At 42.6% G+C, this 16,551-nt stretch overlaps 1 protein-coding gene and 1 non-coding gene across 2 annotated transcripts; one reads left to right on the forward strand and one right to left on the reverse strand.

Annotated features, from left to right (window-relative positions):
• The first annotated feature begins 581 nt into the window (after positions 1-581).
• Positions 582-653, forward strand: TRNAR-UCU. Its single transcript has one exon. It is a non-coding gene; the product is annotated as a tRNA-Arg (tRNA).
• A 7,446-nt stretch (positions 654-8,099) lies between these two features.
• On the reverse strand, positions 8,100-16,327 carry LOC120910402 (homeobox protein vent1B-like). The gene is made up of 3 exons (XM_040322159.1): positions 15,712-16,327; positions 11,905-12,185; positions 8,100-8,693 (listed from the first exon to the last, which is right to left on the reverse strand). Exons 1-3 carry the CDS (start codon positions 16,061-16,063, stop codon positions 8,409-8,411), a joined length of 918 nt encoding a protein of 305 aa, XP_040178093.1. The 5' UTR covers positions 16,064-16,327; the 3' UTR covers positions 8,100-8,408.
• Positions 16,328-16,551: the final 224 nt, after the last annotated feature.

The raw sequence follows: 16,551 nt of genomic DNA on the forward strand, positions 1-16,551 counted from the left end.
TTAAAAGGCTGGATCTGTTTGTATACATACCCGGGGTGTGTTTTGGCTATCCGTGCTATAGCTGTGAGGTGAGCATTTAGGAACCACAAGAGGTGTTCTCACTGAAGTTTGGCCATCAACACTGAATTCTGGCTTTTCCTTGGGATCACCAACCTTTAAGACTTTTTATATATTTTTTGGCCGATCCTTTGGCCCATGTCATTTATCTTTATTTTTTCACTTCTGGTGTTTGTTATCTCACGTTCATGTGAAATTATATGCATCACTTTTTAAATTTATTTGTATTTTGTTCACAGAGTGCTAATGTACATGTTTGGTTTGAGCATCTATTGATTTTGCACGAGTACTTCATGCTGTTCTGTCAGTATATTTGTCTATTATACACTGTATCATATAGGTGTTATACTGCCCCTAGTGGCTCATCTACTCACTTAGTGAGTCCTATAACCCCTTTGTTTATTTACACAGCGCAGTCACCACCACCATATTCCACTATCTGCATGGAGTTTGCATGTTCTCGCTGTGCTTGCGTGAGTTTCCTCCGGATATTCCGGTTTCCTCCCACACTATGTGCTACTTTTGCGTTGGTGGTGCAGTGGTAAGCATAGCTGCCTTCTAAGCAGCTGACCCGGGTTCGATTCCCGGCCAACGCCATCTCCAATACTTGGAGTCCTCAGAGAGAAAAGCGCTATACAAGGTCAGTATATATTAGCAGTGGAATAAAGAATGAAGAGAATGTGTGGTATGTTTGAGGAAGAAAATGTTCCCCCAGAATCTATAGAAGGAGAACCCAGCAACTGATAGAAGACGCTTAGCTTTGGCTGCGATCACACCTAGCATTCAGGATCGTGGGCGGATCTACTGCAATTTCCCGAATTGCCGCAAAACGTGTGACACGCTTGTGATCCCTTTCAATGGCACCCCAATCATGGGACAATATTGTCACCTGACAAATCACACAAACAAAATGACGGGAGGCCTGTTTCCCAAAGCAGTCCTGCGATTTGTCAGGCGACAATCGTGGCAAAAATCACGCCTCGATTGGGGCGATATTGAAAGTAAGGGGGAATCGCATACTCCACCCAGCAGGAATACTACACTAGCTAGATTTACATTAAAGTTTCAAATACAAAAATCCTTCATTGCTGCAGACCTCAGCACACGCCATGTGTGATGTAACCACTTATAGAGTACAATAAATATATACAGCATCTCACAAAAGTAAGTACACACCTCTGTGTGCGGGAGATCACATACAGTATGTCACAAAAGTAGGTACATCCCTTGCATTTGTGTAAATCTTTTATTCTATCTTTTGATGTGACAACACTGAAGAAATTACACTTTGGGCTAGATTCAGTAAGAGTTAGACCGGCGTATCAGTAGATACGCCGACCTAACTCGGAATCTGCGCCGACCTAAGTTTAAGTGTATTCTCAAACAGAGATACACTTAAACCTATCTAAGATACGATGGCTTGCGCCGTCCTATCTTAGGGTGCAATATTTAGGCTGACCGCTAGGTGGCGCTTCTATTGCGGTCGGCGTAGAATATGTAAATCACTAGATACGCCTATTCACGAACGTACGCCCGGCCGACGCTGTACAGATACGCAGTTTATGTAACGCATTATCAGGCCTAAACTTATTCCATCAAATAGCTGGAATAGTAATGTTAAGTATGGCCGTCGTTCCCGCATCAAAATTCGAATATTTTACGTTGTTTGCGTAAGTCGTCCGTGAATAGGGATTTACGTCATTTACGTCCACGTCGAAACCAATATGCCCGTGCGGCATACGTTGCCGCAATGCACACTGGAAAATGTAGGCGGACGGGGCGTGCGCCGTTCCAAAAAAAGTCAATCACGTCAGGTCAAACAAAATGAACATTAAACACGCCCCCTCAGCCTATTTTGAATTAGGCGCCCTTACGCCCGCCCGCTTTAGGCTACGCCGCCGTAACTTAGCAGGCAAGTACTTTGTGAATCATGTACTTGCCTCGCTAACTTACGGCGGCGTAGTGTAAACACGATACGCTACGCCGCCGCAAAGTTAGGACACCCTTTGTGAATCTACCCCTTTGTATCTACAATGTAAAGTAGTGAGTGTACAGCTTGTAAAACGGTGTAAATTTGCTGTCCCCTCAAAATAACTCAACACACAGCCATTAATGTCTAAATCTGAATTTTATACAGGACAGTCAATGGAAGAAAGTGTAGAACTCTTGTCATTTGGAAGCTCAACCAGCCAAAAGTAATCACAAAAGTCGTATCACAAAACTGAGCACATTGCCTGAAACTAGACAAAAATACTTACGTTTTGATGTATAAATTGTGTATGACAAGTAGATCTTGTGGGCGTGAGAGCAATTTATAGAAAAGGAACAAAGATAATTATTTTAAAGCTTGGTACTGTAGCGATGACATCATCCACTCTAAGCAACCCCATAGACCATGGGTGCTCAACCTGTGGCCCTCCAGCTGTTGAGGAACTACAAATCCCATCACACCTCTACCTTTCGGAGTCATGCTAATAACTGTCAGCAACTTGCAGTGCCTCATGGGACTTGTAGTTCTGCAACAGCTGGATGGCCGCAGGTTGAGCACCCAGGCCATAGACACTCGATTATCAATCGATAACATTTCCTGAAATGATCACAAAAACTGTAAAAAGATATCAAACTGAAAATATATAGCCGGGTAGCTGAATATTTTGTGAACATTTTAAAGTTTGTTTGGTGTCTGTAGGTGAATATATGAATGAGCTGAAACTTTTGGTAGCGGAGAAGATTTTAAGGATTTAAAGCATGCTCTCATTGACTTCAATGTTAAAAAAAAGTGTCTAAAAGCTTAATATTTTAAAAAGTATAAATAGTAGAAAAAAAGTCGAAGAAGTCCCATCATTAGCTGAAAGGGCTGAACATTTTAAAAGTTAAATGGTCTTAATAGCTGAAAGTATGCAGAAGTTACGCAGAGCAAAAAAACGTACGGAATAAAAAAAATGTAATTAAGAATTATAAAAAACGAATAACAATACTGGGAATGCTATTGAGCATTCCCACTAATTAATCCTGTGGATATGTTACAGTATTTCTGAAACCAATACAATAACTGAATTAATAAATAGTGACTTGTGCGTTCAATTATAAAGTGACATGTGATAATTGTGCAATCAATGGGGTAGATTCAGGTAGCAATTGCGTCTGCGTAACCATAGTTACGCAGTGCAATTGCTTACTTGCGTCGGCGTTTCGAATGCTCCTGATTCAGGAACCTCGTTACGCCGACTGCAGCCTAAGATATTACTAGCATAAGGCTCTTATGCCAGTCATATCGTAGGCTGCATTCTTACGATGGCCGCTAGGGTGCGTTCCCGTAGTGGTCAGCATATAGTATGCAAATTGCATACTAACGCCGATTCACAACCCTACGCGAGCCCTGCGTACGCAGTTTACGTCGTTTGCGTACGTCGGTTTTTGCGTAAGGCTGCCCCTGCTATTAGCAGGGGCAGCCAATGCTACGTATACCCGTCGTTCCCGCGTCTCATTTTTGAAAAATGACGTCGTTTGCGTAAGTGAATCGTGAATGGCTCTGGACGCCATTCACGTTCACTTTGAAGCAAATGACGTCCTTGCGACGTCATTTACCGCAATGCACGTCGGGAAAGTTTCCCGACGGAGCGTGCGCACTACGTTCGGCGCGGGAACGCGCCTAATTTAAATGATCCACACCCCCTATGGGATCATTTAAATTGCGCGCTCTTACACCGGGCATTTTCAGGAGCGCCCACGCAATTAACGGAGCTACTGCTCCGTGAATCAAGCGTAGCGCAGGTAATTTACGGAGGTGCAGCGGCAAAACGGTGCGCTGCGCCGCCGTAAGAACTGCGCAAATGTACCTGAATCTACCCCAATGTCTGTTACAGTGCTCTTGAGCTCCGTGCTCCAACAGTGACTTTACTTCCACCTCTTGTGGGGTTATATGGTTCCGCACTCACCGGATTTGTTGGACTCTTCAACCTTATGGTAAAAGGAGGCTACTGTGCTTTTAGGTCTTTTAGTAGGAACCTATCCCACCACGATATCCACTGGATACTCCTCTGGTGTAACTGGTATCCTATTGTGACTCCAGCGCTCCAGAACCAAGATGTGCAGACATGCAATATATGAAGCAAGAACTCCTCATAGTGTAATACCTCCTCAGGAGGTATTCAGCCCAGTAATCTCCACTGTACAGAATCACAAGATCCTCAAAGCAAATCACTGGGATCAGGCAGCATCCTTCTTGTTGCAGCAAGCTCTGCAGTGACACAGCTGATCGCTGCTTCCACTGTCACTCTACACCTGTCTAAATGGCCTTTCCAAGGGACACGGCCATCACAGCGTGTTTCCCGGAGGACGTACATGGACACCCTCCCAGGAATTAAGGCCTGCGCTGTAGCCATCTTTCGGCTATAGCGTGGGCACGAGGTGGTTAATACACTCCAATCTTATTTAAACATATATACAGTAAAACAGGGCTCGACAAATCCCGGTCGTCAGGTCGCCATGGCGACTAGAAATAGGGTCCTGGCGACTTGGATGGCGCCATCTGGTGGTGAGCCTTTGGTATTACAAGTTATTACCACCAGATGTGTAAGCTGGCGCCATCTGGTGGTGGCCGTTGGTATTACAAGTTAAGCATTACAAGTTAAACAGCAATTCTAATGTAATTTTTCACTATTTTCACTGCCATCTTCTTCCCTCTAATTAGAACCCCCAAACATTATATATATATTTTATCCTAACACCCTAGAGAATAAAATGGCGACCGTTGCAATACTTTCTGTCACGCCGTATTTGCGCAGCGGTCTTACAAGCGAACTTTTTTGGGAAAAAATTACACTTTTTTTTATTAAAAAATAAGACAACAGTAAAGTTATCCACATTTTTTTTATATATAATGAAAGCTAATGTTACGCCGAGTAAATTGATACCCATCATGTCACGCTTCAAAATTAAGTCCGCTCGTGGAATGGCGACAAACTTTTACCCTTTAAAATCTCCATAGGCGACATTTAAAAAATTCTACAGGTTGCATGTTTTGAGTTACAGAGCAGGTCTAGGGCTAGAATTATTGCTCTCGCTCTACCAATCGCGGCGATACCTCACATGTGTGGTTTGAACACCGTTTACTTATGTGGGCGCTGCTATCGTATGTGTTCGCTTCTGCGCGCAAGCTCGTTGGGACGGGGCACGTTTTCTGGCTCCTAACTTTTTTAGCTGGCTCCTAGATTCCAAGCAAACTTGTCAACCCCTGCAGTAAAACCTTGGTTTGAGAGTAACTTGGTTTAAGAGCGTTTTGCAAGAGAAAGCTAAATGTTTTAATACATTTTGCCTTGATATACAAGCGATGTCTTGATATAAGAGTAGCGTCATGTCACAACTGAGTATAAAAAAGAAGAGAGGAACCTCTAATGCCCTGTACACACGATCGGTTCTCATCGGTTTTCATCGGACGAACCGATCGTGTGTGGGCCCCATCGTTTTTTTTTTCCCATCGGTGAAAAAAAATAGAACCTGTTTTAAAATTTTCTGATGGTTAAAAAAACGATAGAAAAAAACGATCGTCTGTGGGGAAATCCATCGGTCAAAAATCCATGCATGCTCAGAATCAAGTCGGTGCATGCTCGGAAGCATTGAACTTAAATTTTCTCATGTTTTACGTCACCGCGTTGGACACGATCTGATTTTCAACTGTAGGTGTGTAGGCAAGACTGATGAAAGTCAGCTTCATCCGATATCCGATGAAAAAATCCATCGGTCCGTTTTCATCGGATGAACCGATCGTGTGTACGTGGCATAAGTGTAGCAATAAGGTTACATTTAATGAAGATACATTATTTAGATACATTATTTAGCAACTTATTGCTACACTTATGCCTCGTACACACGATCAGAATTTCCGATGGAAAAAGTCAGACGGACTTTTTTCATCAGATATTCCGACCGGAAATATCGACGGAGTTAGAAAGAGAACATGTTCTGTTTTTTCCCACGGAAAAAAATTCTATCGCAAATTCCGTCTGTATGGAACTCCGCATGGGGCAGCTCCGTATACGTGTCTCCACATTGATTCCTCTATTGGCACATTGCTCTCATTTGTATTTATTTTGTGTAGGTATTTCCTTTAAAGCCCCCTCTGGTTCTGTCATGGTTTTTGTATGCAACCTATAACCACCCTCTCCCCTCTTTTGTACCCCCCCCCCCACCTACTGATACCTTTCCATACCCTATCCCTTCAATGACATAGCATCTTAATGCTTGGTAGCTTTTTCTGTTTGATGGTCAACCTATGCTGACTCCTTTATTTGTGTTTTTATTTTTTTATTATTCCATTTATTTTATTTTAATTTTATTACAAGTGTTTTAATTGTTTTCATTTTTACTATGTTTAACACCATGGCTGTATAATTTTCATTAGCCTATCTTCCTATTTGACATTTTGATATACTGTTTGAAATGTATTTTTCTGGATAATTTTCAATAAAAAAATGGATACTTGCACAACACATTTTGGAATGGTTTGAGGGTTTCCACCACTATTCATATAGTATTATGTGTATCAAGATTGCACAATAAATATGTTTAAATACAATTAGAGTGTATTAATAATTGGATTACCCCTGGGGGTTTCTACCATTATTCACAATATTTTTTTCCACATATGAATTAATATAATTATAGGGGGAGGTTGTGTTGCATTTAAAAAAAATGTTTTTGGTCTCTAAGGGGAGCACTAATATAAGGGGACTCTGATCTAATGAGGGTCCCCTGTATTATGAAGGGGATGACACCGACCCCTGTATTAAGAGGGGAAGACACTTAGGCCCCATACACACGATATAATCCATCCGCAGATAAATCCCAGCAAATGGGTTTCTGCGGATAGATCCTATGGTGTGTACACGCCAGCGGATCTGTTTCCGCGGAGAAATCTCCTCTGGGATGGATTCCAGCAGATCGGATATTTGCTGACATGCACAACAAATCCATCTGCTGGAATCCATCCCAACGGATGGATCCGCTCGTCTGTACAGACTTACCGGATCCATCCGTCCAAAGGGATTCCCCGCACGCGTCGTAATGATTTGACGCATGCGTGGAATTCCTTATATGACAGCGTCGCGCCGTCGCCGCGTCATAATAGCGGCGACGGCGCGACACGTCATCGCCACAGGATTTCAGCGCGGATTTCAATGCGATGGTGTGTACACGCCATCGCATAGAAATCTTCTGAAATCCTCGAGAGGATTTATCCGCGGATACGGTCCGCTGGACCGTATCTGCGGATAAATCCTCTCGTGTGTATGGGGCCTCAGGGTTGTCACCTGTCCAGGATTCACTCAGACAGTCTGGTTTTTAAGTTATTTGTCTGGGTTTGAGTCCACCTGAAACCCTGACACATTATTCAGACAGGACTGTGGCTCCCTAAGTAACTGACATAGCTTATGCGTGCTGCATTACTGCTCTCCTTTGAACACCAAAGGTGTCCCAGGTCTTTTATAATCCTGTAGTGTATACTACAAAAAAAATGCAATGCGCCACTAAAAAGCGTTCGGTTTGGGTTTGGCTTAAAGAAAAGGTGGCAACCTTATGATGAAGGCAGTGCCTTCCCACAGCCAACTGGGAAGCCTATGTCTCTAAAGGTTGCAGAGAGATTTTGCAAATCTCACAGGATAGACCGTACATGCATAGAAGTGCATCTTCATGCATGTACAGTCTCATGTTATTTTAACTGTATATTCATACATGCATACATATATTTTAATGCATCTACAATCAAAATCTCATAAGTTTGGCAAGTCTCATTAGATTTCACTATTACATTTCCATGATCTGCCCGCAGGCTCTCATGACATAGCCTTCCCAGATGGCTGAGAGAAGACACTGACTTATGACACCAGTGTCTATAGTAATAGCCTGGTAAGCAGGGAGCTGATAAAATTTAGAACTTTATTAAATAAATATTGCCATTTTATATACTTTTACATAGCTTTTTAGAAACGCAGATTAGGATGACAGACAAACAAGATTTATCCAATTTAGGATAAATAGTCCACTTTAAGGCTCTACTTGACTGTTAATCAGTTCAGTATAGCACCAACAACACTACAACACAGTTTATAAGAAGATAACATTTAAAAATTGGAACATATAAATAGATAACACTATTTGTAACAAAGACAGAAAAAGGACACAGAACATAATCATATATTAACATATGCACATAGATAATCGGATTTGACACATTGAAAACAGAACATCCAAAAATAGATTATTACTGTACAATTTACACCATCTTTACACGTATATTCCATGATGTCAGTGATTTCGTTCATAAGGCTTTTGTAGAACATTTGATCAATATATCAAATATAACGATTGTTGTAATATGGATTAAATTGTTCAAAATGACTATTGTTCATGACAGCTTGGGAAGGAATTGGCGTGGGTAAAAATCTTGGATCATAGGTGTACGATGATTCTGGAGTTTGGTAAGCCGGATTTTGGTAAAAATGCAAATTATTTACTGGAGTTCCGTGATAAAAAGGCATTGGGTGGGGATAGTAGACAGAAGAGGCGGTCATACGATGTTGGTGGTCTTGCATCTGCCTTTTCAGTTTCATCCTCCGGTTCTGAAACCACGTTTTCACCTGGAAAATAAACAATATATTTACATAAGTTTCTTGTCAAGTCTTATAACCCTGTTTCTGGCATACATCACCAATAAAAGACAAGGCTAATAAATAACAGCCCTCAGAAATATTATGTTCAGTTAGGTCTCTACATGCTTTTAAAGCAATTATTTAACCATTTTGGAAAAGCTGATATAAAGGAATCCTTGCAATGAAAACATTAAGGGCCAGATTCAGGTAGAAGTGTGGCGGCGTAACGTATCGTAGATACGTTACACCACCGCAAGTTTTCATCGCAAGTGCCTGATTCACAGAGCACTTGCAATGAAAACCTACGCCGGCGGCCTCCGGCGTAAGCCCGCGTAATTTAAATGGGCGTGTGCCATTTAAATTAGGCGCGCTCCCGCGCTGGACCTACTGCGCATGCTCCGTTTCGAAATTCCCGCCGTGCTTTGCGCGAAGTGACGTCATTTTTTAGAACGGCGACGTGCTTAGCGTACTTCCGTATTCCCGGACGTCTTATGCAAACGACGTGAATTTTTAAATTTCGACGCGGGAACGACGGCCATACTTTATACAGCAATACATGTGCTGTGTAAAGTTAAGGCACCCAAAACGACGACTAACTTTGCGACGGGAAACTAGACTAGCGGTGACGTAGCGAACGCAAAAAAACGTTGTGGATCGCCGTAACTCCTAATTTGCATACCCGACGCTGGTTTATGACGCAAACTCCCCCCAGCGGCGGCCGCGGTACTGCATCCTAAGATCCGACAGTGTAAAACAATTATACCTGTCGGATCTTAGGGATATCTATGCGTAACTGATTCTATGAATCAATCGCATAGATACTCTGAGAGATACGACGGAGTATCACAATAGCATGCAGAGATGTACTGATGTGAAATTTAAGGATACTTTAGGATTCTTTTTTACTAAGATAGTGATGTCTACAGTGGTCTAGTCATTTCTGGTTTATTTTGGAATGCTCTCATAAGCACAGCATCCCACCCCTAATTGAATCTAAAAATCTAAAAAGTCTTGTAAACAGGGGTGGAACTACAAATCATGGGGGGTCCATAGCAAAGTGGGGCCTCATTAAGACCTCTCTTGGTAGCAGCTGGAGGTATAAACTATGACAATACAATATGTGTTATTGATCTTAAAGCTCAACTCTGAGAAATTTGAAAATACTCCCTTGCAATGAGAGTGTACCTGCACTGCAGGGGCTAGCTGCTTGTTTAGTCTAGGGGAGAGTAAAAGCACTGAATCTTACCTGATTCTCCGCTTCTCCAGCAGATGGTGCTTCCCCACGCTCCAGCAGTGGACTGTCCCTCGGCTATGGGCCCTGCTCTGGTCTTGATGACGTCAGGACCTTGACCACTGCAGCATGGGAAAGCAGAGGATCAGGTAAGTTGACCTTCTTTTCTATGCCCCCCTAAACCTAAATAAGCAATTAACCCTTGCAATGTGGATACAGCCCACTGCAAGAGATCATTGTTAAAGCTGAGTTCCACCCTAAAGTGGAACTCTTGCTCATCTGCCCCCCCCAGTGCCACAATTGGAACCTTTTGGGTGGCAGGAGAGACAGGATACCTGTTTTTGGCAGGTATCCTTTCCAACTTCCGGGAGCTTCAGTAGCGGATATTGACGTCACGGCTGGGGCTCCCTCCTCCTCCCCCCAGCCGCCAAGCCAGTAGGAGAGAGGAGCGGGCCTCGTGCATGTGCAGTAGGGTTCTTGGCGTGAAGCCGAAAGGCTACACTGCCAGGTTCCCTTACCCACAATGGCAACGGCAGCACCCGACAGCTGATGGAAACATCAGCTGCGGTGCTAACATCGCTGGACTCCAGAACAGGTAAGTGTCCTATTATTAAAAGCCAGCAGCTGCAGTATGTGTTAAATTTTTTTGGGGGCGGAACACCGCTTTAAGTTTCTTCGAGTTGGGCTTTAACATAAATCTAGAACTGCATTAGGCATACAGGGCTGCAGCAGAAGTTAAGAGGACAATAAATCTACATTGCTAAAGCTGGCCATTGATTGATTGAAATTTGGTAGGTTCAGCAGGGACCAGACAAATTTCAATCCATCTATGGCCAGCTTTAACAATGTAGATTGATTTCCCTCTTAACTTCTGCTTGAAATGTATTTGATGCATTCATGTTCGAGAAGAGTTGACCTAGTGATCAACCCCTCTTGAATGGGACTGTTGAATTTTTTTTGTGCCATCGGCTGCAGTGCTGATCAGTGTATTCCGGCAGCAGAGGAGTCCCGCTGTCAGCGGGAGAGATTTGAGTTAGACGGGGAAGCCATTTTGATCTGCCAGCCGTCTGACTGATCACAAAAGAAAAATAACTTATCTATTGCCTGCTTAAGACAGATAAGCAAATGATTTTTAGGCAGGTCATACACAGAGCAAATTTCTTTCCTGCAACCACAGACAGTGTTGACATTGGAATCCCTCTCCTTGAGCCATTATATTCTCCTGATGGGGGAAGACAGTGATTTTTGCTAATGGCTATATCAGTCGTTAGCAATTACCACATGCAAAATCCGGCAGGCTGGTTGTACCCAAGTTTATTGATCGATCAACTTGATACATTCAGCCTGCCCTTACATGGTCCGTCTATGGATACCCTGAGGCCCCATACACACGACCGAGTTTCTCGTCAGAATTCAGCCAGAAACTCGATCGGAGCCGTATTCTGCCGAGAAACCCGGTCGTGTGTACACTTTTGGCCGAGGAAGCCGACGAGGATCTCGTCGGGCCAAATAGAGAACATGTTCTCTATTTCCTCGTTGTTCAATGGGAAATTTCGGCTCGCCGAGATCCTTGGCGGCTTCACAAGGAACTCGACGAGCAAAACGATGTGTTTTGCCCGTCCAGTTTCTCGGACGTGTGTACGGGGCCTCACTGCATAGAGAGGGATCTGTGACTATTTTCCTGCGGTATGACTTCAGCCCTTCTATACTGAAAACTTCAGAATATGGTTTTCTCTAATAGGGACCCCCTCCTACCTCAGGCAGTTGCTATGGCTATTGTTATACCATTGCTCATAAACATTCCCCACTGGGCATCATATACATTTCAAGAAGTACAAGGAAAAGGGCTATAACGTTTATCTACCATGTCTACAAAAATTTGTCAGAAAGATTAAATAGAGGTGATATTCTTCAACTGCGCTTATAAATCCACAACTTGTGTTGGGTCAAGGAGACAAGGATAGTTACCTGAATTTCGGACAGCTGTAGACAACTTGCTAATTTCTTTCTCTCAGAGGCTCCCAGGTATCTCTGTTTCTTGAACATCTCCTCAAGTTTGCAGATCTGCTGGGAGGTGAATGCTGTTCTCATCCTCCGTTGCATCTCACTCTTAAGGCTAGCTTCTCCATGGTCATCATCTTCAGGCTGACCTCTCTCTGGACTATGAGAACCAATCTGTTCACTCTCATCTTCTGAGCAGGCGGGCGTGGATTCGTCAGAACTTCCCCAATCCCTGTGCAGTGCTAAATAAACAATGATAAGAGTTTAGGACTGCCATGTAAATGGTTTATACAATGGATGATTTATTTGCTTTGGAATTAGATGGCTAATCTAAAACAACCTCTAACACTCCCTACTCTAGACCTCTGTGAGACTTAAAATCAAGGTTAAAGTGGAGCATAAAGCCTCGTACACACGATAGGTTAACCAGAGGATAACGGTCTGATGGACAGTTTTCATCGGTCAAAACCGATCGTGTGTGGGCCCCATAAGTTATTTAACCTTTGGTTAAAAAAAAGCCAACTTGCTTTAAAATTTAACCAATGGATTGGTAACCGATAGGTCAAAACCGATCGTTAGTACGCACAACCATTGGTTTAAAAATCCACGCATGCTCAGAATCAAGTCGACGCATGCTTGGAAGCATTGAACTTTGTTTTTTTCAGCACGTCGTTGTGTTTTACGTCACCGCGTTCTGACATGATCGGTTATTTATCCTATGGTGTGTAGGCGTGACGGACCATCAGTCAGCTTCATCGGTTAACCTATGACAACGGTCCTTCAGACCGTTGTTCTCTGGTTAACCTATCGTGTGTACGAGGCCTCAGTCTATAACAACTGTAGCTACTGATTTTTATTAAAGCAGGAGTTCACCCAAAAATCATCTTTCTGTAGTTAGATCCAGCATACTGCTGACATCTGCAGTATGTTGGTCTTTTTTTTTTGGTACTTATCGTTTTAGCAGTATTTTTTCTATGGCTCCGAGCGGGGAATCCTTCGGGGAATGGGCATTCCCGAAGGCAAACAAGTTGATTGACGGCCTTCGATAGCGCGTCACGGCCTCCGAAAACAGCCGAGGTGACACTTGGCTGTTTACGGCGCGTGCGCCTGCCGTGTAGAGCTGACTGCGCAGGCGCCGTAAATTGCAGAGCGTCACTCGTGTATTTTCGGAAGCCGTGACGCGCTATCGAAGGCTGTCAATCAACTTGCTTGTCTTGAAGGGAACGCCTATACCAGGAAGTAATCCCCGCTCGGAGGCATAGAAAAAATACTGCTAAAACGATAAGTACCAAAATAAATAAAAAAAGACCAGCATACTGCAGATGTCAGCAGTATGCTGGATCTAACTGCAGAAAGTTGATTTTTCGGTGAACTCCCGCTTTAAAGAGACACTCACCTGTCCAAGGATCCAGTGCCGTCCTCACCCGACCCGGTTCTACATCGATCCTCAATTTCCAGGCTCCAGCATGTTAACTGTGGACAGCTGACTGTGACTCGTTGCGGCTCCACAGCCGGCTGCCCACTGCACTTTGTGAATGGTCTTGCAGGCTTCTGGGACCTGTTATGTTTCCCAGAAGGCTGCAGGCAGGAGGGGGGGGGGTTTACAGTGGATCCACCATAACAATCCAACCATCTCCCTCACCCAAAAAAAATATATATTTCAAATATGTTGGGTGGAGGGAAGAAGAGCCAAACTTTCCCCCTTTGGGGGAAGTTATGCTTTAAGTATCTGCTGTGTAAAGCAACTGATGTTCACCATGTTGAATCATAGCTAAAAACAAGCAGAGATGGACACATCTTTCGCCTCTTCATATAAATGACAACTAACCAGGCGGTATATTAATCAATATCGGTTAATGCAAATCATTAATTTGGCTTGAGTAGGTTGCTGCATATTACTGAATTCTAAACCATCCAATTAAAAACATGCCCCCATTTTTACAATCAAAGCAAATAAATGTATATAGTAACTGATTGTGACATTAACACAATGGCCTCACAATTACATATTTTACATATCTAATATTATGTTTTCTGTTCTTGCTTGTAAGAAAAAAATGATAAAGCTGTATATACTGGTGAAAAGATAAAAAGTAAAAATTAATCAATGGGTCCTTACACACAGGTGCCTAAAAACATATCACATTTTTAGGCATTGAGCATTTTATTTTTTTACTGATCTAAATGCAGACCATTGCTTTCAAAGGGCATGTACACACAGACATATACATTTCATTAAACTAGGGCCCCATTTAGATCAGTACAAAAAAAATACAAAATTATGCATCACTGGTAGTATCGTACATGTAAACACATGCAAATCACACCACCCCCTTGCATAGTAGATTATATTATTTGAATATTTAGCATTCTGGGAGCTAGAAGAATTTTGACCCATATATAACCATATGCGTATGTTAATGCACACACTACCGGCGGGAACTTTCTGCCAGGAAGATCCAGCTTTCATACATCAGTACTGTGTGCAAGGACTCAATTGGTGACGTTTTTCCTTCTACAGTAAAATGAATTTAGTAGAATATATTTAGGTTTACATTAAAAATCTAGCATTAAAGACAATGGGGCAGATCCACATAGAACTAGATCGGCGCAGCATATCAGAGATACACTACGCCGCCGTACCTTACCTGGCGTTATTTCGAATCCTCAACGATTTTGCGCCGTAAGTTACGGCGGTGTAGTGTATTTCTGGCGGCGGAATTCAAATCAGCGATTAGGGGGCGGGTTTCATTTAAATGAAGCGCGTCCCTGCGCTGAATGAACTGTGCATGCGTCGTCCCGAAATTTCCCGCCGTGCATTGCGCTAAATGACGTCGCTAGGATGTAATTTTTTTAACTTAGACGTGAGTTACGTCCATCCCGATTCACGGACGACTTACGCAAAAAATGAAAAAAATTCAAATTTCGACACAGGAACGACAGCCATACTTAACATGGCAATTCTAACTATACGCCGCAAAATACCAGCTTTAACTATACGCCGGAAAAAGCCGACTAGAGACGACATAAGAGAATGCGACGGCCGCGCATACGTTCGTGGATCGTCGGAAATAGCTAATTTGCATACCCGACGCAGAAAACGACGAGAACGCCACCCAGCGGACGCCGAAGTATTGCATCTTAGATCCGAAGGCGTACGAAGCCGTACGCCTGTCGGATCTAACCCAGATGCCGTCGTATCTTGGTTTGAGGATTCAAACTAAAGATACGACGCGGGTAATTTGAAAGTACGCCGGCGTATTAGTAGATACGCCGGCTTACTCTGTCTGTGGATCTGACCCAATTACTTTTAAGATGTGGCATGCATATTCCCAATCATTAAAATTTACTTTTTAATAAGTACGAGCAAAGACTTGATATATGGCGCAGAGAACCATATGTGAAATTAATAAAAACTAATTCTACAATCAATCAGATTGATTGTAGAATGTGTTTTTATTAATTTCACATATGGTTCTCTGCGCCATATATCACTTCACATTTATCTATTAGTATCCACTAATCTAGTGGCTGCATTGACCTATCATCTATTAAATGGTGGCGCCATACCGCGGATATATTTTTCTTATCAAGAACAAAAACTTAACTAAACATTTCCCTTGCATTAACAAAGTTTAACATAACATATTTTAATGCTGGTAAATGACGGAAAGGTGCTACACTGCTATTCAAATTGAAGTTAAAGCCTATTAAAAGCATATAAAGACTTTATATATCTGAAAACCTGTAAAACAGGTTAATAAATCTACTCACCAGTTGTGGAAGATACAACTTGCTCTGGACATGTCTCTTGATCTGAAGAAATGTTCTTAAAGGTTTGAGAATCTCCACACGTTTCCATACGTTCCGTTTTCCTTTTGGCTTGGTTGGACCTTTCTGTAAATTTACATGGGGGCAGTGGCTGTGGCACACAAGGAATGTGTGGTTTGGAGTCATCTTTCCCGGCCAAAGTGTCCTCTTTACTCCCTGTTAGGATAAAGTCTATGGAAAACCTTTGTCTGACCATGCTGAAGACCACTGTGTGTTTGCTGGACCTATCAGTTTTGTCCTGTGTGTGCTTAAGCCCTTGGTCCATGCTGAGTTTCTGCTTTATAGCTTGTTGCATATGCAAGTGTGAATCACATCAAAGGAGGAACCAAAAACTTGGATAATAGCTATCAGAAAGGACTAATTAACGTAACCATTCCAGGTTCACACTTCAACAAATGTCCACATACATGGCTCCAGTGAGTCTGACGGCTTACTAATGTCACCTGGAGATTTTATAGAGAAGTTTAGTCTCCACTAATAGAATTCCTGTGTCCTAATTCCCATACATAGACAAGACAGAAGATGAGAGTTCATCACCCCCGTTCTGATTTCCCGGTATACCTCTATAACGCCAAGCAACGTGATGAGTCTATTGTACTGTACCAATTTACCATTTATTTGTAATTGCTGGTAAAGACAGAGGATATAGTAGAAAATCAAACGATTGTCAATACGTTTTAGGATAGGCATAATCAACATAGAACCAAGAGAGAAGCTAATATAAGGGGGGTAATCCACAAAGATCCTGCGTAACTTAATTTTTCCCATTTAAGTTACACTGCC

This window comes from Rana temporaria, chromosome 8 (assembly GCF_905171775.1).
Source record: "Rana temporaria chromosome 8, aRanTem1.1, whole genome shotgun sequence".
Lineage (NCBI taxonomy): Eukaryota > Metazoa > Chordata > Amphibia > Anura > Ranidae > Rana > Rana temporaria.

Coding starts and splice junctions, on each gene's coding strand:
- LOC120910402 (XM_040322159.1), bottom strand. CDS start 16,063: ATGCAACAAGCTATAAAGCAGAAACTCAGCATGGACCAAGGGCTTAAG. Junction 12,186..15,711: donor AGTTGTATCTTCCACAACTG/GTGAGTAGATTT, acceptor TTATCATTGTTT/ATTTAGCACTGCACAGGGAT. Junction 8,694..11,904: donor TACAGCTGTCCGAAATTCAG/GTAACTATCCTT, acceptor TTTATTTTCCAG/GTGAAAACGTGGTTTCAGAA.